This window comes from Typha angustifolia, chromosome 6 (assembly GCF_048772165.1).
Source record: "Typha angustifolia cultivar Huaian chromosome 6, ASM4877216v1, whole genome shotgun sequence".
NCBI classification, from domain to species: Eukaryota; Viridiplantae; Streptophyta; class Magnoliopsida; order Poales; family Typhaceae; genus Typha; species Typha angustifolia.
In genome coordinates, this window is record NC_133244.1 from 3,571,008 (window position 1) to 3,595,341 (window position 24,334).

The following is a 24,334-nucleotide window of genomic DNA, read 5'->3' on the forward strand; positions in this document are numbered from 1 at the left end:
CTATTTGTTTCCTCCAAGAAAACGCTCATGCATTCACTTTGAGTTCATTTAGGTAAAAGTCCTTAGGAGCAATCACTCGTGGTTCTTGGACTCGGTCTCTCGCTTTAAGCCTCCAGACGAGGCTTCCAGGTTAGCTCTAGAATCTACCGACATAATCGCAGGATCCAATCGTCTGGGCATACGATCTGAGATAAAAGAAGCCGCCCTCCGTATTTGCAAATGCCTGGTAATTTGCTCTAATCACATCATAATTTAATGTGTCTTCTAATATTGCCCTTTGTGCTTGAAAGGTGTTCTTGTGAGATAAGTGTACGGGAACTCCTGAAGTTCATACACTTCTATTTATAAATAAAGTTGATAGATGAATGGACATGAAATTGATATCTGAGTTCAACAACCTGTCAGTCTTAATTCTGTAGGCTCATACTTCTGAATCTCTTGTGTCTTTGGGATTATAAATCTAGAAAGTAGTTTTGACCGATAAAGTGCTGCAGAAAGGTAGGTAGTTAAAAAAATCGAGTTACAATTGAGCTACCTGGGTCTTCACTTGTACCATGTTCGTAACAATATGGAATTAAACATTGATATGATAATTTGTCAATATGTGTGACCATTTAGATAGAGAATTTGCTTGAATATATACTGTATATACTGTCGCAAATTATGGGTTGACATCACAATTTGCTGGATTTGCATATAGTTTGTATGCCACCGAAAGCTTGATTCAGTTTTGTGAGAAGTATAGTATAAATGCTATTTGTAGTGCATATAGAACAATTTTGTAATGATATGACAGATTTTCTGATATTGTCTTCAATGAATTTCCTATTAACACAACTTGTCTTTCGCTGTCTGATCATATTTTGAATCATGCTGCACTACCTGATTCTTTTTCTTGCCAAAGGATGACATTACTATACTTGAACTAATAGCTTTGTTACTTGTAGAGCTTAGATGAGGTGCAGTCGTACATTCTTATTGAAAGATCTTCAGAGTTCAACATATCAGTTGTTGATGTTGAAGATCGAGAATTTCTTCATTCGGTAAATTCTCAATATCATTTTCTGCAGCAGATATTCTAACAACCCTCTTTTTGTTTTTAATTTGTATTAGGAATTATATGGCTAAATTAATGTAATTCGAAATATGCCATATGGTATGTAGTTTTTCTTGTTGAAAACCATCAAGTTGGGCTTGATCCTTTCCGATCTCATGAATGATAGGCTGATGCTTACATGATGTTTGACAATATAGTTGTTCTTTATTGATGTCCAATCTAGTGGATGGCGCACTTTCTTGCTTAGTTTTCAATTTTGTTGCTTTATCTGTAATTCTGTATTTTTCCTAAAAACTTGTGATTAGGTCAAAGCTTGGTTTGAGAGCTTATGTAAACATATTGTTGTTGACAAACTTTTTATTTGGTATATTCCCTATAGGGAATAAGTAGTGAAGCACGAATATAGATATGGGACACATATATGTTAGGATATAGATAAGGGATATGCCAAATTCTTAAAAAAGCAAGGTACATATATGGCAAGGATATGTCAGTAAATAAATAGTGAAAAAAATACATTTATGATCTACTGTCTACTAGTACAATATATGGTAAAAAATGCACATAATTTCATCCACAATAAGCAATTCATAGGGCCAAAAGTTCATAAGCAACCCACTAGATAATATATATTAAATAAATTCATGTATTTTACCACCAAATGACCAAAATTGTTAGAGTTGGGACAAAAAGTATGTCAAAAATGTATCCATGCCGTATCCTAATGTATCCCTTACGTGTCGGGGTGTATCCACGCCGTATTCAACAATTAAAGTTATTTTTTTATTTGAATACTCCTTTGGGCATATCTAATACATACTGATGCTGTATCAGACCACGTTTAGCACGACTTATATAAGGTATCTATGTTTGATAGAAAATAAGTCACAGCACTATAATATGACATTGTGAATTGTGATTATCATATTATACTTGCCATTTACACTACGTATTGTAGAATGAGCTCATAACATTTGCCATTTTACCATAAGTTGAAATCCTCTGTTTTTTATTTATAAGGAAGAGATGATGAACATTATTACCCTTTAATTAAGTTGCAAATGGTAATTACTATATTATGAACCTTATTATATCTGTCTTGTAGAGCTTCCCATGCTTTTTTTCTGAGATCATCCTAATAAGTAGGAGCTTTTTGCTGCTTCCAGAGGTAATTGAGTGCTTCTTGAGTTGTATCCGTAAATTATACTTCACTCATTGTCACGACTCGATATAGGAATCGTGACCAGCCATGCACCTTAATATGCTTGAGATACATGAAGCCTTACTAATACTTTCTAAGTGTACAATGGTAAGAATAAATAAACGAAGATCTGTTTTATTAAATTTAAAACAAATTGCAATAAACGTAAAACAATGTTATTGTTTTTGAGTCTCAAAACGAAATAAAATTTACATTTAATCTAAAGTATAAAATCTAAAAGAACGGACAAGTAAATAGGTGGATCTTAAGTGGAGGTGGAGTTCGGGTACATCTCGTTCAGTCGCCACATTGACTATTACCTAAGATAGATAAATAAATAAAAGAAAACAAATCTATGAGCCAACAACTATAGCTCAGTGAGTGGAATCCACTCGAAAACTAAATAAATTTTAAATTATATTAATGTTGAATAAAATTAAACTAAAAACAACAATATTCATAACAATTTGCAATAGGCATACTTTTTAAATAATGATAATGATAACAATAGCGAGTCATAACTTGTAACCTTGCTTAGTTTCAACATATTAACATCCTTCCAATATTTGTACTGTCATATGTCTTAATGGGTCTATACCTTGTGGATCTATATCAACTAAAAGTCATCTTGAGATGATGCTCAAGATTTTTCTTCATAGCTGATCCGGTTAGGGTCATCAGATGGTATCACTATGTGATCAACACACTCTGTCTTTTCCACTAATCGTTGAGAGAAGTTAGAGTCACCTAGGAAATTTCTCATTCATCCTAGGACTGTTCTCTAACTCCGCCTAGGAAGATGGTGATCAAGGGTGAGGTAGGGCCTATCCAGTTGGTAGTTGGACGTGGTAGGGAGATAGGGAAAGAGGGGGGAGGATGTGATCGGTGCCCAAAAGGGAGGAGAAATCTGACGGAGGAGAGAGGTTTGTTGGTGGCCAGAAGGAAGGCTAGCAGCTAGGTTGAAGGAAAGGGGAGGAATGAGCTAAGTTGAAGGAGAGAGGAGTTTAAAGGAATGATCAATTTTGGTTGTCCTCCACATTACTTAATCTAGGTTGCCCTCCACATTATATATTGGAGGCTACCTGGTTAACCCAAACCGCACGAATTAACTAAGTCTATATCAAGTCCAACATTTAACCAAATTGACTAACACAAGCTAAAATTAAACTAAAACAAATGTTGAATTAAATAAATTAGCTAGATAAGTGGCTCAAGCCATGAGTCTAATATCCACGAGGTGGAATTTGGCCCAGATCACATCACTTATTATACATATTATTTGTTATGAAATGGCATAGGCCAATTCTATGTAGTTGGAATGTTTTTCTTGGTGTTGTGATTTCATTAGATGATAAACATATTAACTCATGCAAATCAAGGGAAACTTTGCCAAGTTGTTGGAATGCGTTTGATCTTGAAAACCTTGTCGATTCTTTTATGGTTACTGGGTGTTGGATTTCTGTCCTCATAAGTGTTTTTGTTGTATCTCAGATTCTCATGTTTCATGTTACCTAAGCTAGAACTTTTTTCCTTCTTTTTTTTTGAACAGAAGTCCACAGAGGCTCAATTTCTTTGAGAAACAAAAAGCCTGTTCTTTCAACCAAATAGACAAGCCACTGTTTAAACACAACTCCACATCAAAATAGAGTTCAACATTTAATATATGGGCCCTACAACATTACTTCACCACAAAACTAAACAAACTAAAGCAAACAAATTAGTATCACCATTGACATAAAACTACACATAAGCATCTGAGATCACAATTCCAGAGATTAGTAGAATAAATTCTTCTGGTTCTTTCCTTGAAGCATTTGCTTCGCCTGCTTCTAAGCCTCCACATTCTTCGTCCATGCCCATCAAAGGAACAGAGCATTAATCTGATGTAGAAGTGCTACAAGTCCCTTCTTGTTGGGAGATTGGAAAATTTACTACTTATCTCTTAGCCAAATGCACCAGATACAAGCCAACAACCACAATCTCCACCCACACTTCTTATCTTTCCCAATCCCTTTACTCTTTGCATCTTGGCACCTCAGGAAAAGATGTGCCACACTCTCATCATTGCTGCAGTAAACACATCTAGGATTAGCTGGGCTAGTTTCTTTTGATTAGGTTATCTTTAGTGAGATTCCTATTATTACAAGCCAACCAAAGAAAAGCCGTAACCTTCAATGACAATTCTACCCCTATCATTTAAAAATTGTTATAAGGATCTCATGTACATATGCCAGAGGAATCAAAATGCTATTCATGGCCATCTCTTACATTTGCATTCAAAACACAAGTATCAGAAATGAGCTGAAACATCTGCTGTTCCTCAGCCACCAAACAATCATTAATCCCTCTTCTGTACATCAATCGCCAACCACTTCCAACCCAAGCTTCCATAACATTTCTGTTTTCATATTAAGGTGATGGCAAAAAGATTTGGAAATCTGTTGTCCAGTGTACTTTCCCCACCCAAACGTCAGCCCAGAATTTTAAGTTTTGCCCATCATCCAGTTTTGTTAATAGGCTAGGCTAGCTATGAAGACTGGACCAATAGTTAAATCTCCTCTTCAGAAAGGAGGGGCCCTGCTAGAAAGTTGTAATTTAGAATCCTCTTTCTTGAATCTCTTAGCCCAAAGATGACTCGGGGTCGGGGAGGCAAGTAGTTTCCACCATCACTTCGCTACCTGAGCGATCTTCATTTCTTGCAAATTTAAAGTATCCAAGCCCCCGTCTTAAGCTACAAATTACTAATGCAATATAAGAAGGAAGAGTTTGGTAGGTAGTGAATGTTGTGGTTTCTTTTTTTGTAACAAAGATAAGTCTGTTCAACATTTGGTTTTGAGGTGCAAAGCTGTTAAGGAAATCTGAGATTGGCTGAAACAGAAGTCTGGTTTCAGGAAAAAGGCCAAAATCAGTTAAAGTGATGTCGAAGGAATGGTGGAGAATAAATAAAGAAACTGCAATGAAAGGAGTGGGGTATGGGTTTTGCAACTCTCTGTTCAGCAGTTTGGCTACACAAAAACTAACTCTTACATGGGAGGTAGAATGTCACATTTTCTGGTTTGATAAATGATGCAGGGAGATATTCCACTTTTCTTATAAAAGAAGAGAAAAAGATAACTTATCAATGCAAGGAATACCTTGCATATATGTGCATTTCAAGTAATTTTTGTAATTTAACTTTTTAGCTTTCCTTGCCATTGTGCGTAATGCAAATGTTAGCTGTTGCTTCATAGATTCTTAATCTTTTTGTGTGAAATTTTCTTCATAGTACAATTGTTATAGTTGGCGTTTGTGCATATAGCACCATTTTTGCTTCTGGTTTTGTCTTGTTCCAGATTTACATCACATACTGCTAAAACGAAGCATTGCTGACAAGAATTTTAGTTTACATAGATTGTATTTCTGGCATCTTGCTTTGAATTAATGCTTTTCTTACAATTTTGAAGGTACTGTTGCGCTATTACCTTGAGCGGCAATGCTTGTTGAAGTGTGTGAGGAGAATTCTTGTGCATGCTTGTAAGACTTGGGATCTGTTGCAAAAATAACTTTGGTCTTTGTCTTTCTAAATATTCAATTATCATTTTAATTTTAAGTGCAACTGTTATATAAGTTTCCTATTGTTGAATGTAGTTTCTCATTCTCGTTTCTTTGTAAAGAAAAGCATTCATAGTTAACTTTATGATTTTTAAAATTAGTGGCATGCAATTTTTAGTAATTGTTTCCATCATATGTAGAAAATTAAGTACTGTAGTTAATGCAAAGTAAAATAAAGTGTATTGTTCATATGTCAAACCCATCTCTTTGATGTTATGAAATGTTCTTTACCGATAGTAGATAAGTTTTCATAAGTAGAATGATGTTGTAGCTACTTATAGGACTGTAATACATTTTAGTACACTTTGATATTAATAAACCAAGAATTGCCTTTTTGTCCTCAAATATTAATGTTACATTCTACATCATGTCACATGTGCTGCAAACTTATAAACATAGCATATTTTATAGTTGTCCTTGCTTCCTACATGTAGAATTTGAGATTGTGATACTGATGGGTTTTACGCTACCAAAAGATAGGTTTTGATACCAATGATAGGCTACAGAACGATTCCTTCAAAATATAGATTTATTGTAGGAAGTAGTCTGCGCAATCAAGGCAAAATATTCACTAAATATTCTCTGGTAGTTAGAAAATTACGAAATCAAGTGGAATTGGTTTGTAACTCCCCGATCTACAATTTTTGTATCTACGCCCTTCGCAGATTCGAATTATAACTGGGACGAAAACAAGATATAATGCGGGTGATGGTGGTGGTGGAGTGGATGTAGGGTTATGGATGATAATGGAGATAAGGGTGGATGGTTGATGTGGTTTAAGGAAGAAAGACAAAGGGGAAGAAGTGGTCGAGATTCCAAAGAAGAGGGAGGACTTGACAGTGGGAGAAGAATAGGCTGCAAGCTCGGTGGTATCGAGTTGGCGTGATAATGTATCCGTCGTTTTATTTTCCGTTCCTTTCTTGTATTGAATTTCATAATCATACTTCAGCAATTTTGTGACCTATCTCTGCTGTGTCGGAGTGTATATATGTTGTCCCATAAAGTATGAAAGGCTTTTTTGATCGGTTCAAATAATAAATCGTCTACCGATCAAATAAGGCCTCCATTTTGTCACCACATGTAGAATTGCCAACATCTCTCTCGTAAGTTGATAATTGTTGAGATTTTTGTGATAAAGCTTTACTAAAAAAGGTAATGGGACGTCCTCCTTGCATTAGTACACCTCCTATGCCAACTCCCGACGTATCACATTACATAATGAATTCTTCGGTGAAGTTTGGTAGCACTAAAACAGGCTCCGTCATCATTGCTGTTTTCAGTTTTTTAAAGGCTGTAGTGGTTTCATTTGTCCATCTAAAGGAATCCTTCAACAAAAAAGTGAGTAGCAGCGATCTTGCCATATCCGGTGATGAAGCGGCGATAATATCCGGTCAGTCCCAAAAATCCTTGTAATCCAGTGGTAGTAGGAATAGGCCAAGCGGTTATACATGCAACCTTTTGAGGATCCCCTGCTACACCTTCCATTGAGATGATGTGGTTTAAATACTCCACTTATGGTACTCTCCATAGGCACTTGGACTTCTTGATCTTCAGTTAGTTTTACTTCAACAAATTCAGCACATCCTCCAAATACCGCCAATGGTTTAATTCAGTCCTGCTATATATCAAAATGTTGTCAAAAAATACTAAAACATATCTTCGTAATAGAGGCAGAATATATCATTCATGAGGACTTGAAAAGTAGTTGGAGTATTGGTGAGACCAAAGGGCATCACCTGGAACTTGTGATGTCCATCCGGAGTGTGAAATGTAGTCTTATGCACGTCCGTCGGGTGAACTCTAATTTGGTAATACCCGTCCCTTAAGTCAAACTTGTTGAATATAGTCGCCCCTGCAAGCTCATCTAGCAGCTCCTCTATAACCCAAATGGGGTACCGGTCTTTAACGGTAATAGCGTTTAGTGCTTGATAGTCGACAAAAGAACGTCATGTCCCGTCCTTTTTTCGCACCAATAGCACGGGAGATGAGTATAAGCTATGACTTGGTTGAATAAGGTCTTGCTCCAACATCTCGGCTACTATCTTGGAGATAACTTCCTTTTGCACATGCGGATACCGATATGACATCACATTTGTCGGTGTAGCCTCAGGTACAATCTTAATGCGGTGGTCCGTCCTTGGTGGCAACTCATTTGGTTCCTCAAACAGTCCAGCAAATTTATCTAATAAATTAGACAACTCGATGGTAGTATTTGGACTCATTTATGGCTCATCTTCTGCTGGTGGTCCTAATTGAAGAAGATAGGCCAAATCACTCGTACATGATAGCCCTACCATCGGCTGCATCGCTGGAATCAGCGGAGATTGAACGCCATCAAGCCGCACATCCTTGTTTCCTTACTTAAATTTCATCCACATGCTTTGGAAATTAAAAGTGACGGGTCCCAAGCTTTGTAACCACTCAGTGCTAAGGATAATGTCTGCTCCTCGCAGCGCTAACGGATACAAGTTTACAATGATGTCGTGTTTTTGCACCCGAATATCGACCCAGCGACACAAGCTCTTTACTTTAAGCTTCGTGCCGTCTCCAATAGCAACGTCAAATCTCGTAGTCGGTTCAGCATCCAAGCCCAATCTTCTCACTATCCCCTCGTCTAGAAAGTTGTGGGTACTTCCCGAATCGATGAGGATATGTACACAATGTTTTCTAACGAGTCCATCTATCTGCAATATCCTCGACGCGGAAGTATCCGAATATGCATGCATCGATATTTTAGTTTGGATATTTTCCTCCGTGCTCTCCTTAATGGCCTCCTCATGGACCTCCTCTGAACACTTTCCATCATCAACAATCTAATCATCCTCCTTGAGACTGTCGATGAGCATCACACTCCCGATCGGTTTGGAACACCGATGATCGGGGGTGAAACGTTCATCGCATGGAAAGCAAAGACTTTTCGCTCTTTGCTTCTCCACTTAGATAGGTGTGAGTTCGAATGGGGGGTCTTGTGCCTCCTTTAACATCGGAAGGTCTCAAAGTTGTTCGTGGTCTAGTATGATTGTTTTGCATTGTGTCAACTCTATGCAGCAACGTTTGGACATGCCCCTAAGTCTATCTGCCATGTCTATTTTCACACCCATGGATATTGGTTAACTCGGTCCTACTGTAGTCGCTCCAAAGGAATTGGCCTCACGATTAGGGTTATCGTGGGTTGAGTCTTCCCTTGTCAGTGTGCTCTCCATTGGTCTCCTTGTCGACGTCGTCTTCCTTATTTGAACCATTAATGAAGGTTTGAGATTCGCCTGACTCTGATACCAAATTGATAGGTTCTACGCTACCAAAAGATAGGCTTTGATATCAATGATAGACTACGGAATGATTCCTTCAAGATCTAAATTTATTGTAGGAAGCAGTCCGCGCAACTGAGGAAAAATATTCACCAAATATTCACCGGTAGTTAGAAAATTACGAAACTAAGTGGAATCGGTCTGTAACTCCATGATCTATAATTTTCGTATTTACGCCCTTCGCTGATTCAAACTGCAAATAGGACGAAAACACGATATAATGCGGGTGATGGTGGTGGTGACGGTGGAGTGGATGTAAGGTTATGATGGATGATAATAGAGATGAGGGTGGATGGTTGATATGGTTTAAGGGATAAAGACGAAAGGGAAGTAGTGGTCGAGATCCCTAAGAAGAGGGAGGACTCTACAGACGAGGGAGATTAAAAGTTAGGTGAGACTTTGCCAATGATAGAGATGGTAGGTTGGTGAAGAGAGAGGAGGGAGGATGGAGGAGGGAGAGGATAGAGAGAAGATAGGAGGCAAAAAATCAATAATCTAATAGTATAATAAATTTGACTGTTATCCACACTTTTATAGAGGCTAACCAACAAGTTTTAATAACAATAACTAACTCTAATCCTAGTACAATCCCGCCGGTCGCGTTCGAACTCGTCCGATCACGTTTGAACGCACAAAAGAAGTTCTCTGTATGTGCGAACGCGATGCAGGCATTCAAAAGCGGTGTTCAAATGCGGTCGACCATGTTCGAACGCGCATTTGGTGTCCTCTGTATTTGCGAATCTGATGCGGGCATTCGCAAAGGCATTTGAATGCGACCTCTCTTGCGTTCGAACGCGACTCATAGAAATTTTATTTTAATAAAAATAAACAACGAATGTAATAAGAAAAGATTCTAACTAAATGTATCAGATACTTATAATATTTTTGCTGCTAAATCTTCCAAGTTCCATGCCATTAAATTGTACAATTCCGAGAATCCTTGGCAAATAGACTCTAGGTCAATTACCAACAGCTCAATATGGAAAGATTATTCTCAATTCTTGCTTAACTTGCTCATCATTATTGGTTGCATGATGTTGTTATTAGTTTAGAGAAACTGTTAGTACTAAGCTCGTGGTACCACCCTTCTGTTTCCTCATTTACAACATATCTCATGATATTGTCCGGACTTCATCCGTGTTGAGTGTGAATCAGCCCCGTGGCCGAATTACCCCGTACTTGTTTATTCATAGGTTTAACTGCATCGGTGGTAATAAGTTAAGAATTTAATTTTTCAGTTTGAGGTACTATTGATTTTACATTGCTGACTAATATGTATGAGATTATTTTCTCTGTTTTTTTTTCCTACTTAACAATAACAATTTCTTGGGCAGTATATGCGAGCAATGGATCTGCCATCAGGCGAGAGGCCTTGCAGTTAGTTAATAATGGATTGGAAAAGAGGCTAATTTCCATATTCGAAGATCTGCTTTCAACTGTATTTTCTGTGAGAAATGTATGTTTGTTCTTAAGAAAAGCATTTTAAAAATTTTTGTCAAAGTAATTTTACAATATTAGTTTTTATTTGCTGAAATTTTAATCAAGTGGTTTATTTGCCTCTGTAATGCTGACTACTATTATATCAGTTTATTGTGCTTTTAGCACTCTAATCAGTAATTGAGTCTTGGGATTTCTTTTCTTTAGTTCAGTTATTATTTGAAAGCTTGTTTCTGAAATTATTTTAATATTGTTACATGATTCACTGCCATGCACAATGTTTGTAATGCACAGCGAATCAGTAGGAGATGATCAATGTTTTTCCTTACTATTTCACTCGACTGTTTTTTCCAAATCTTCCTTGCCTACGTCAGGCTATAATAATAATATTGATCATCTTATGTGCCCTTGATCTTTATTGTTGGTGAAGTCTTTCGTCTATTCTCATCTATGATGTCCTTTTTGACAAGTCATCATTGATCATCGACCTTGCTTGTACTTCAGTAGATGAAGAAAGTTGTTTAAAAACTTCCACACCTTCTATTGAAGGTTCCATAAATCCCAAAGGACCCAGAGCACTTATCTACAACCTCAAGTTCATTATTTTAGCCACCTGTATTGGACATGATCTCCCTATCTTCCTCTCACTATACTCTATAACCTAGTTAATCCAATATGAAGAGGCAAGCCTTACGGTCACACCAAGTAAAGCACTCCAGTTAATCTGGTATGGTAAATCTAACTAGATAGTGTAGCATCTAGATTACATAATTGTAAAATTTCATTTTTCTTTGTAATGATGGTAGCATTGGGAGTCATATCTATTATTTTTAATTGCATTGTTAATCTTCTTGATTATCTCCGTCCTTGGAATTGACATTGAATTTATCTTATCTTCTTAAAATGCATGTAGGTTTGCATTTCAAGGATATGTGAGGGTCAATCCTCATTGAATGCATATCGCTTAATTATATCACTAGTGATGTACTTAAAGTTCATTTGGCACCAACTTTTATTTTGCTTCCTACAATCTTAAATGAAATAGATTTTCTTTTAAACTATTGTCACTTAATTATGTCACTGGTGATGTACTTAGCAGTATTTTGAAAATCGGAAAAGGCGGCCGCCATGGCAGGGTGGTGCACTGATCGCCTGACCATTTGATATGGCGCTCGCATAAGGTGGGCTGCTACCTTGGTGAGTTGCCTGAGCGCCAAAAGGCGCTAGGCGGGCCGTTCACTCGATAAGGCGGAATGGCGGTTTGGCCCGCTAACCCGCCTTATTGAGTTACAAATGGGTATAGGGTCGGGTTATTATCCACTAAGATAACTAACTCATTAACCTTAATATAAAAACTCTCTTCTCTCTCTCTCTTTCGCTGCTCTCCTCTCCCGAGTTTCGACAGAAAAATTAGAAACCCTAAAGGGCCTAAACCTTCGATCCTCTTCAGCTCTCCCGTCCATGACCGCCAACAGCGAGCTCCAAGGTAGCTAAAGTGGCGGCTTGCGACATTGTGCAACAACAGCAAGAAGCAGACGAGTTAGCAGGGAGTGAGAAGTGGACGGCGAGAAGTGAAAGAGGTACGATCCTCTTTCCCTCTCTTTCACTCTCTCCCTCACACTCTTTCTCTCTCTCTCACTCCCCCCTTCACAGTCTCACTCTCTTAATCGAACAGATCGAATGTCCTTTTTTTTCAAATCTGTTTTAATCAGTTAATCAGTTATGATAGGCAATTAGACAAAATGACAAGTCAAAAGTCAACTAAATTAATTTTTTGTTGAAGAATAAATGCTTATAAAGTTGTAAATCAGTAATTATCTATTAATCACTTAATCCGTTGAAATGTTTTAATTTGTTAAATGTTAATCACTTAGTAATTAGTCTATTAGTTTGTTTGTTAGTAATTACATATAAGTATGTAATGTATATTATATATGTTTATTTATTTATTTTTATTTTTTTATATTAAAAATGCTAAACCATCTTGTCATCCGCCTTGTCGCCCGCCTTCCGTCTAGGCGCTAGGCGGTGGGGTGACCGCCCACCACCCACGGCCGTCTTTCAATACATTGGCACTTAAGAGGGATATTCATATTTTTCTTGTGCATGACTTATGTCTGAGAGAAATTTAAAAATTGATTCCCAACATCACAACAAGTTCACTAATCTTCCCTTTTTCCATATTTGTCTTTGACATAAATTCAGTTTGAGCTCTGACAATTGCAACATACCTGCTCATATGGTTTTGTTCTTTTAATTAATTCTTGATTTTGACTATAACCACATAGTTGTTTAGAACTCGTCATATCCAGGTTAAGAGATATGGCATGTTCTATAACTGATATATGCTGCATCATGGTTTTCCTCCTGATAGAATTAGATGCTTCTTTGACAATATTTTGTTTTTATCTGATATCTCCATTCTTCTCCATTGAAAATCTAGAGACAGTTTTATGGTGTTATAAAGAAACATCAACAATACATTTTAGTGAATCTGTGACATTCATACTGATTTCTTCCTTGATGCTGATTATAAGATTTTTATTTATGTAATGGTTGAAATATCAGTTTTCAAGCTATAAGAAGATAATATCCATATTGCTGCTGAAAATGATCTGGTTGATTTGGTATTCCTTTGTAATTTTATGGTTCTACTGGTTAGTGAAACTAATCAAGATATGCATCTTGTTAATTTGATATGTTCATCTTCGAGATAAGCTAAATAGTAACCTTTTATAGTGTGATTGCACCCTGAAATAATAATATAGTATTCGTTGTGCTTTTTATTTTTATTTTGATAAGTTAATAAACTTAAAATTTGGTAATTACTCTCATCATTCCCTTGTTGTGCTTGATGAGATTACTCTAGAAGATGAAATATGCACCTCTAGAGTCTAGACAAAATTATTATGAATATTTTCTTGATCAAGGTTCAACTATCATATTGCAATCCTGATGTAGTTGAAAATCTTTAGAGAAATGGTACATATCAACCATTTTGGCCATCGTATCAAATTATTTCAGTTTTAAACTATCTTTTAAATACTTAAATTCTAAAAGATAGGTAAAATATAGAAAAATCTTAAATGTTGAGGAAAACAAAGATAAGAAAATTTAGATTACTCACATAAGATTGTAACACCATGGATCCTAATTTTGGCCAATCTTGAGACAGACTGGGATTGACCATAGCCAACATTGATCCTAACATGAACTAGTTTGGTGAATGGTTTTGATCTAGGATTAGCTAGTTTGGTTGCATCAGCCAATTCGTCTTGACAATATCAATCAAAATTGGTTGAAATGGTTTTTTTTTAAAGATTTAGGTTGGATATAAATAGATCCAACTTGGAAAATCAGTAATTGATATCCATAACAATGGTTCACCGGATTGGCCGAACCCGATCCCGATTTGGACTCTCTCTCTCTCTTTTACTCTTCTCACTCTCTCTTTTGCTTTATTTCTTTCTTTCACTTTTTTTTCTTTTTTCTCTTTTTACCATATTACCATATAACCATTGTTTTTCTTATGGAGAGATCTAACTCCGGCGAACTCCGACGAACTTCGATATATAATTTTTTAACTTATTTCTTTATTTTTCTCTTAGTTTTTTTCATTTTATTCACTCTCCCTTTTTTTAGACAGCCGTTCCAAATTTTTGAACCTTGTCCATAATTGCCTTCTTTTTATGTTTTTAAATTTTAATTTCTATCTCTCATACACAAATCACTTTCCATTCCTCATATTTGATCGAGCTCATCCAATGGTCAAACCAACAAGTTCTTCCGTTTGCTTGCACTCTAGTGAACTCGGGTAAGTTGTTTTTGTTTTCATTTCTATTTTCCCTTCACTTTCTCACCTGCTCTTTTATTCCTTTTTTTTTTTTTTGTAAATACAACAGTGAAGAGAGATAGCGATCTCGCTCTCTTTATCTCACTTCTACAAGAGTAATTTACGATCCATCTTGAGTTTAGTATGGTTTTGAATGAGTACAAATTTTAGTTTTTAAGTTTCATATATGGGGCTATTTGCATAAAATAATCATTCAGTTTTAACAATAGAAAGATTGGGCTTTTGAAATTGAACATTTATTTTTTATACTAGATACCCACCTTTTTATAATGATGTGCACACAATTTACATAAGATTAAAGGGCTTTTTGGTGCAAATGCCCCTTTGTGTGAGTAATTTTTATTTTTTTAGTTTTTATCACTTTTTCTAAATATTTAAAATTTTTTCTACATTATTAAATAATATTTAGAATTTACATAATAAAAAATAGTCCAATAAGCTAATATAACCGATATGACCTATACTTATCATTTTTTTTTGGTGGTCGATTTCGATCCCGAGTTTTGGAATCTAACATAATACAAAAAGTGAAAGTACCAAGAATAATATTGTATTCCAGATGGATTCAATAAATACACGTGCTCATCGTTATCATCACCTTTACTACAGGGGTTGTAGGAAGCCTATTGTAGATGAGGTTAGCAACCAACTTTGCAACAGAGGTGAGCTTAGGGGTGTTAAAGGAAAAACTAATAAACTAGTAAGAAAAAGAAAAGAGAGAAAAATAAGAAGGAAACATAACATGTGGCCTTTAAGACATCAAAAGACCAGTAATTGATGTCTTGAGTTATTTAGGTTGATGCAACTTATGGTATGGTATACATATAGTCAGCATAAAGATATTTCAGAGGTTTGTTCTTTCAACCAATACAACCGAGGAAAAACTGGTTCGGATTAAAGGCTGATACTGATATATATTGGGGTTGGGCGATACTTTAAGCCATGATCGTTACACATGAGATTGATTCATATTTGTTCAAGTGCTAGAATATTTAACTCGAGCAAAGAAAAATAAATTATGCTTAATTGTTGAAAGAAGCCTCTATACATTTAGTTATAAAATCAACTATCTTCTAATTAGGGGGTGTATATTGATCTAATATGGTCATACAGACTGGATAGCGGTGAAACCATATCGGTATCCCTTATCGTTCTTATGAAGATTTATCCATATCTTAATTATAAATGGAAAATGCTAAATTACTCAAAGCTATAGCACAATATATTAGAAAAGGAAATAGAGATTCGCAAAAAGAAAGAGAATTTCCTAATAATTTGAACTATATAAATACATAGACACACACATAGGGGTGAAAATGGGTCGGATTAATTTCGACCAGACCCAATATCCGACCTGAGTCGGATCAGATTAGGATAAAATTTCCTATCTGATTCGGATATGGATTTGAATATGGATAGAATTTTTGAAAAAAATTCGGATGTGGATTCAAATACAGATTCGGATACGTGTTAGATATAAATTTCGGATTCGGATACAGATATCAGATATCCATTTACCCGCATGCTTTTTGAATGATTTATAGTTTTTAGTTTGCTTATTTAAATAATGAATATTGATATTATTTCTAATGATGTCTTATATATTATTAGTAGAGATTAATTTTTCTAATTTAATATGTATTTGACATTTAAATATTTTTTTTTGAAACTCTTAATATTTTTGTGTTAATTATCTCTAAATAAAAGATCATAATTCATTTAAAATTTGATCATCATCCATTTAAGATTTGATACTCTATCCGAAAATCATTTGTATCAGTTTAGTTAGGATATAGTTTTAAATTTTGCTATCCGTATCCGAATTAAGATCTGTTTTCACCCCTACACACATACACACATACATATATATATTTGTAATAGTATATATTTAGCAATACATACTAAAATAGTATTCCTTTCTTTGTCCTTACAAGCATCTGAGTCATGGTAATTGCTACTCTTAGAAAAGCTTTACAGGCAAGTTATGTGTTGTTTTAATTATATATTGTTTAGTTTCCCTTTTTTGCACCGTTATTGTAGTCTACTTGTCATATTCCAGTCATTTCTTGTAAAGGGTAGCATTGCTGGAAGCTACTTCTGTTTTTACATGAAACTAGCTCGTCTCGTCTATTCTACTTCAACTTAAAGTAAACTTAAGAGCAACTTAAGATCAATTGCTTTTCCAGCATTCTGCTTCACATCGGTTTACTTGAGAAACTAATTGTTTCCTTTGTCAATGTATACAATGCTTTCATTCTGTGTAGGAAGCTGAATTCACAGTCTTGTGGGTAGAAGAGACTTTGATTGAAGAAACCTTAATTTTGGATATTTTGTTCCTTATATTCTATGATAACTTCTCTACTTGTAGTGTTGGCCAATGGAAAACCTTATGCTCACTTTTCAAGGTAAGTGATATTCTTTCAATTTTGTGGCAATTTATGGCACTTTTGTTTAAAGAGAATCATTGTTTGTTGCATCAAAATTAATTTGAAATTTACAGGGCATGTTATGTGGTCCATTTGATGTTGGAAAACTAGCTGTAACAGTAGAGGCAAAAGATACATTTTGTCATGCAAAAGCTCAGCTACTCCTTATTCTTATTGAGACTCTAGACTTGGAAAATCTTCTTCGCATGGTTCATGATGAAGTACCTTTCAGGTTAGTCATGAATCTCAGGATTTTCTCTTTTGTTAGGGAGATCTAATATATATTTTCCTATTATAGAATCTAAGAAAGATGCCTACAACAATGTACCTTTAAGCCATAATTTTTTTTTTAAAAATTCATTATCACGGTTTATTTCTAGCTCAGATTTTGTTGTACAACTTGTCCATCAGGGAAGGCTTTTCTGCATTTTCTTTATCAGATATTCAAGAGATAGATGCTGAAGTCTCAAGCTTATCTGAATTGCGGATAGTAGAATCAGGTCCTTTAGTGCTTGCATGGGCTGTTTTTCTTTGTTTACTCTCGTCACTTCCAGAAAGTACTACCAGTTTGTTCATGGTAACTTCTCATCTTATAATTTGGTTCTGTTTAGTAATGTCTAATCTCTTATGGTGACACTTAATTTCTGTACTTAGGAAATTGATCATACTGGTTATGTCCGTCAAGCCTTTGAGGTTGCACCTTTCAGATATTTGATGGATATTCTTTGTAGTGATACTATGAGGGAATCAGATGTAAGTTTTAGAAATTAAAAACTAGTTTTCATTTTGTTCTTATCTTCCTTTGTTAGTATTTGCATTTTCTCATGGATGGTAACATCTTTGCTTATTGGGTTTGCTTTTAGTCTGTTAGTTCATATTGTTTATGCCATAGTCTACTTTTCATGATGCTATGCTAAAGTAAAGATGGTCGTGCTAGTTGGCAGAGTCTAAGTGGATAGGTTGCTGGCACGAGGGGAAGGCTGATCCAATATTAGGAACTTCAAATCCCATTAAGTTATATGTTTTTCTTACATTCTCTTGGGTAATTTTTTTGATTTACTTTATAAATTACAAACCAAATCCAATATTACAAGTGACAAATCTAGTAAAATGAAGTTTGATTTATCATATCCAAGAGTTATTCTATGTAAATATAACATTTTGGGTCTAGATCCATGCAAATTCTCCTAAAACTACTGGGAATCTAATGCAGAAAAGAAATGATAATTATTAAGCCTCATTTATTTTAGGAATAAGATGAATTCTAGAATATGTATTCCTTTTTGTTATTCTCAAAATGAGATCTTTATTCTATAAATAATTATTTTTATACTCACTTGTATTAGAAAATAAGGGTGTAATAATTACCTTTGTTGTGATATTAAAGAAAGGAAAAGACAAGAAAAATGTGTTTTGTTTTCTATGAAATTACTATGAATACTATCTGGTTTGATATAAAGTAGGTTGATGTAATAGATATTAAGAGAAAATTAGTTATTAAGTTAGTTTGTGGTATGAGATGTGATTTTAACGAATAGTGATTGTATATTAGAATAGGGTTATTATGATGCTTAGCTGTTATTTTGGAATAAGGAATTGTATTCCAAAATAAGGTGTTGTATTTTAAAATAAGGTGTTGTATTCTAGAATAAGTAAAAAGTTATTCTTGAAGTTAATGGGGCTTATGAAACAAAATAATTGGGAAAGCCACTTGGAATAGGAAAGCCACATAGGAAACTCCTTCAAGATTAGGAATTCTATAAGAATTAGGAAACTTTTGAGAATAGGACTCCTATGAAAATTAGAAAACTATTAATATTAAGAACTCTATGAGAATTAGGAGACGGCAAAATGCCTAATACTACGTATTTTCCCTAGAAAATTCTAAAACTAGCAGAAATTTAAGAAAAGTATAAAAATGCTAAAATTAACAGACTTAAGAGATGTGAAGTTTGTCCTTTTATTTTGTGGCAGCCATGTACTATGGAGATCGTTGGAGAATAAATTGGAGAGGTTGCTCATGGGAGATGAAAACCATCGAAGGATATGAGTAGAGAAGAAGAATGGAGAGATAAAGTGGTATGGACACCACTATTTTTCATGTATACTTTTGTAGGTACAAGAGGGTTGAACACGTAGCTCTCTAGCTTAACGAGGGTTTTGTCTACTCCTATAAGGTTATTTTTGTATTTTTGTTTATTAAGCTATTTTTGTCATTTACTTTGCTTTGCCTATATAAAGGTTTGTAATCCTCTTTTTATTGATTAATGAATATTTTGAGAGTTTTCACATATTGAGTGTTCGTTAGTGGATTCGAACATTGGTAGATTTTGACACCTTGGTTGGTGATTTCTCGGGTTTGATTAATTTTCCTACTTGTTCTTCTCAAATCTGCAATCGAAGAGTTTGTCGTGTATTAGCTTTGGTATCAGATCCAATCAATTCTCGATTTATAGATGTTCTACCTCTTAGATTCCATGCCATGCCATATCTTTTCTTCGTTTGATCAATCGCTCCATGAACATCGGAGCACTATGAAATCCGTTGCCCGTCAACATTAAGATTCAGATTCGAGTTGCACGAGATCACCATTAGCAAGGGACAGAAAAAAATATTACCCTCACTAAATCTCCACGTGAAGTTAGAAAATTATTAAAAGTAAGTTTTATTCAATAGATCATCTTCTCTTCTTGTTGTAGATTAAAAAAAAATGTAGAAGAGAGAATGTCCTTGTTAACAAAAAAAAGAAAATCAATATTCCAAAACAGCTCCTAAAGGGATTCGTTCGAGAGACATGATTCATAATATGGTCTCCAATATTGAACTTTTTGGCACGTTTGTGCAAGTCAGCATGTATTTTATACTGGCAATTATTCTTCTCAATTCACTTAGTGATCCCCTGATGCAAAAAATGAACATGATGTGCAAATGCTTCGATAGATTTAGATACTCTAGCATGAGATGACATTTGTAATAGATCTAGAGGTTTGCGTGCCTTAAAATCATGAATAACTTCAAATGGACTTATGCCTATAGACTTATTGATGGAGTTATTATATGCAAATTGGGCTATAGGAAGAATGGCATCCCAGTTGTTATGATTACCCACGGGACATCGCAAAAGATTTCTAAGACTACGGTTAACGACCTTAGTTTGATCGTCGGTTTGAGGATAATAGGCTGTAGAGAAATTTAACTTTGTGCCAACCATGTGCCATAAGGTTTTTCAAAAATAACTTATAAAGCAAACATCTCGATCGGATACAATAGTTTTTGGAAGACCATATAACTTGACTATATGGGTAAAATATAATTTTGCCACATGTGAAGCATCAAATATCTTAGCATAAGAAATGAAATGGGCTATCTTATAGAAGTGATCCACGACCACGGGGATTGAATCATATTTTCTAAAATTCATACTTGCGTCTTGCCACGGGTCATCAGGCACATGTAACGGGGTGCAAAGTCTAGTGTTTTATTTTCTGTGCTTTGCTAAACGGTAGGGGTTGCAGCGACAACGACTGTAGCGGTAGGGGCTGCAATGGCAGGCGACGGAATCACTGGCAACAGCGGCAGGGGTTGCAGTGGCAGGGGTGGCTTCGGTAGGGGCTGCAGTTGCAGCGGTAAGTGGCGGCGGTGGTAGCAGTAGTGGTTGCGGTAGCAGCAGTAGTGGTTGCGGTAGCAGCAGTGACAGTAATTGTTGCGACAGACGGCGATAGTGATAGTAGCAAGGGAGGCGGAGACGGCGGTGAAAATGGTGGAGGGTGGTGGTGTTGCTCGTGGAGATCGGTGGTGACATTAGCAAACGTAGCGATGTCGGTGAAGATGAGGTGAGGATGTGAGTGAAGGTGAAGGCTAGGGCTAAAGAGGAAGAAGACGATGGGATTGGAGGTGGAATCGGGTAGGAGAAGATTTGGTGGTGAATGGGTTAAGTTAAATTGATGTGGATTATGGGTAAATGGGTCGGTCTTTGGGTACGAATACCGATCCACTATGGTTAAAAGAAAGGCTATTTTGGGCTGGTGGGCTAAGTTGGCTAGTGGGCTTTGGGCTTTGGAATGATGAATTTGGTTTAAGCTAATGAATTTGGGGTTTAAAGTGTTTGATTTAGTTGATGGGTTAATGGCTTTAGGTTTTGGGTTTGATTTGGAGGGAGAGTAGATAAGAATTTAGAATTCGAAAAGGCTATTTAGGAAGTTTGGAAAGAGTTAGGAAGTTATGATAAGTCAGGTATTAATCGTAAAAATTATGGAAAATAATTCTCCAAAATGATGGAAACTAATTGAGATAAATATAAAAAAATTATCTTCTAAATCAAAATTTCAAAATTTTGAAATTTAAAACTAGAGATAAAAAAGGAAATAAATAAACTAAATTTTGAAATTTGATTTTTTTTTTTATCTACAACGGGGAAGGAAGATCTATTGAATAAAGCTTACTTTTGATGATATTCTAACTTTATGTGGAGATTTGACGATGGTAATAGTTTCTTGTTTTCCTCGTTGAGGGTGATCTCGTGTAACTCGGATCTAGATCTTGATGTTGTCGGGTGATGGACCTCATAGTGCTCCATGTTCGTGGGGCAATTGATCTAATGTGGCGTGACGTAGAATTTAGGCGCTAGAGCATCCATAAATTAGGAAATGATTGACTTTGATACCAAAGCCGATACAGAATGACTTTTCGATTGCAGATTTAAGAAGAAGAAATAGGGAAAATAATCAAAATTGAAAAATCCACCACTAGAGTGTCGAAATCCACTGACGTTGGAATCTACCAACAAAAATTAAATATATGAAAACTCTCAAAATATTCATTAATTAATAAAGAGGATTACATGTATTTATATAGGCAAAATAAAAAAAAAGACAAAAAGATGAGAATAGCTCTAGAAGGTGGCTAGTCATAATCGTTGTTAAGCTAAAGGCTATAGGTGCAGCTCTTTTGTGCCTACGAGAATAAACGTAACGAATAGTAGTGTTCCGATCAGATTATTTTGAGAGTTTTGAGTTTTCACATATTGAGTGTTTATTGGTGGATTTCAACGTCAGTAGATTTCAACACCTCGATTAGTGGATTTCCTGGGTTTGGTTACTTTTCTTATTTTTTCTTCTCAAGTCTGCAATGGAGGAGTGTTTCCTGCATCATAGAGTCATGGTTAGAGTAGAATAAAAGTAGAGGGTTAGGGCCTGCAATATCCTTCTTCGATCATGGGAGATGAGGAAAAGGGGCCTTCTTAAATTATTATGTCTGTCACAGGTTAGTAATAAGTGAATTGGTTGGATCCAGGTTTACGTAGGCCAGTTTCTCTGGTCTGGACTTGTTTTGGCTGAAAGAATTGCAGTTTTGACTGAAATGTTATAATTTTGAAACAAACTGTATGGATCTGATAAGGCGATAATCTACATTTTCTGTGTGTTGGCTGGGCTTTTCTGGATCTGGTTTGGTCAAATTTCAAAACCATGTTGTGGATGAACCTCGTGTGCTGCTGCATATGCCCGCACAACAATATATGTGGTAAACACATGATATTGTTGTTATGTATCAATCATGAAATTCGACTAATTGAACACAGATAATAGAAACTACTGTAATAGACCTACTGGATGCACATCACTCCTGCATCTTGAGCATAAGCAACTAGTTTGTGTTAGACAATTAGGCATATTCTGCAAAGCTCAAGGGACCCAGGCGTGCATATAAGGTAAACATTTGTATCTTTGCAGAATGCAATCATAGAACGAATACATGAACATGACTACATGTCATTATTGTTTTTAATAGTTGCATACTGCATAGTATGCCATGTCTACATTTTGCTTTCATATTCTTTTCATTTTGCGATTTCGATAAGATCATAAGCCTGAATAAATATGGATGCTCATATGTTCTGTATATCTTTTGAACTGCAGATTTATACATAGATTTTTTAATGGAGGACAATTACACCATTGGTGGCTTTACTACCAGCATATGATAGCGCCTTTTAGAACATCTATCTAGGCTATCGTTGGCTTTTTCTTGTGTTATTTTTGTTTTATGTGATTTACATATATCATTGTCGAAATCAAAATCATGACTGATCATGTATCCTAATAGAACTTGAGATACACGAAGCTTTAACTTTCGAAATCCACAATATAAAGAACTCAATATAATTAATAAAAGTTTAATAAAACCATGGATCCAAGTTTTGGTCAGTCTCGAGTTGGATCGGCTGAAATGGATCAAGATCGGTCCAAACCATGATCGAAACCAGTCCAACGATTGGTTTCAGCCTAGTATCGGTCGATCCAGCTCGTTACAGATATATTTCTATTGGTATGGGATGGATCCAACCAGTATCAATTATAATTGACAACGCTCTCTTCTCTCTCTCCCTCTTAGTTGGTGACACCCAACATAGATCTTGGTAACCATGATATCACCCTTCAATCAAATCCGGTGAGCTTGAGTTAGTATTTTATTTTTGTATTTTGTATTTTGTTTTCATCGACGACCCATTATCCTTGAGATGACGTTCAAGTCTTTTCCTCGTCGATCTACTTAAAGTTACTAGGTGTCACTAGATGATAAACGCACCACACCTACTCTTTTTCTTTGACTATTGTGAGAGATTAGAGTCATCATAAAAAGTCTTTCGATATAGCTTGAGATTGTTTTCTAACCTTGCTTGTCACGACCCGAAATAGGAATCATGACCGGCCATGCATCTTAATATGTTTGAGATACACGAAGCCTTATTAATACTTTCTACGTGTATGATGGCAAAATAAATAAATAAAATAAAGATATGCTTTATTAAATTTAAAACTAATTGTAATAAACATAAAACAATGTTAATGTTTTTGAGTCTCTAAACGAAATAAATAAAACTTCTAATTTAAAGCATAAATTTTAAAAGAGCGGAAAAGTAAATAGGTGAATCCTAAGTGGAGGTGGAGTCCGAGTACATCTCGCTCAGTCGCCTCGTTGACTATTACCTGAGATAGATAAATAAATACAAAAAAAGAATCCATGAGCCAACAACTATAGCTCAGTTAGTGGAATCCACTCGAAAACCAAATAAATTCTAAATTATATTAATTCTAAATTATATTAATGCTGAATAAGATTAAACTAAAAGCAACAATATCCATAATAATTTGTAATAAACATGCTCTTTAAATAATGACAATGATAACAATAGAGAGTCACAACTTGTAATCTTGCACAATTTCAACGTATTAACATATTTTCAATATTTATACTGTCATATGTCTCAATGGGTCTAAACTCTATGGATCCACATCAACTAGAAGTCACCTCGAGATGACGCTCGTGACTTTTCTTCATAGCTGATCCGATTAGGGTCATCAGATGGTATCACTATGTGATTAACACATTTTGTCTTTTCCACTAACCGTCGAGAGAAGTTAGAGTCACTTAGGAATTTCTCATTTATCCTAAGATTGTACC

The 24,334-nt window shown here is 35.5% G+C and overlaps 1 protein-coding gene across 2 annotated transcripts in view; it reads left to right on the forward strand.

Annotated features, from left to right (window-relative positions):
- The window catches only part of LOC140760869 (uncharacterized), an 84,973-nt gene that overhangs the window by 285 nt on the left and 60,354 nt on the right, over positions 1–24,334 (forward strand). Inside the window, exons 2-9 of one of the 2 annotated variants that reach the window (XM_073097928.1) lie at positions 53–226; positions 948–1,043; positions 5,702–5,771; positions 10,492–10,613; positions 16,712–16,852; positions 16,948–17,105; positions 17,285–17,450; positions 17,528–17,626. In XM_073097928.1, coding sequence (XP_072954029.1) covers positions 53–226; positions 948–1,043; positions 5,702–5,771; positions 10,492–10,613; positions 16,712–16,852; positions 16,948–17,105; positions 17,285–17,450; positions 17,528–17,626 — 1,026 coding nt within the window. Of the gene's footprint in view, positions 1–52; positions 227–947; positions 1,044–5,701; positions 5,772–10,491; positions 10,614–16,711; positions 16,853–16,947; positions 17,106–17,284; positions 17,451–17,527; positions 17,627–24,334 lie in introns of those variants that run through there. The other variant, XM_073097929.1, reaches the window with a different exon arrangement.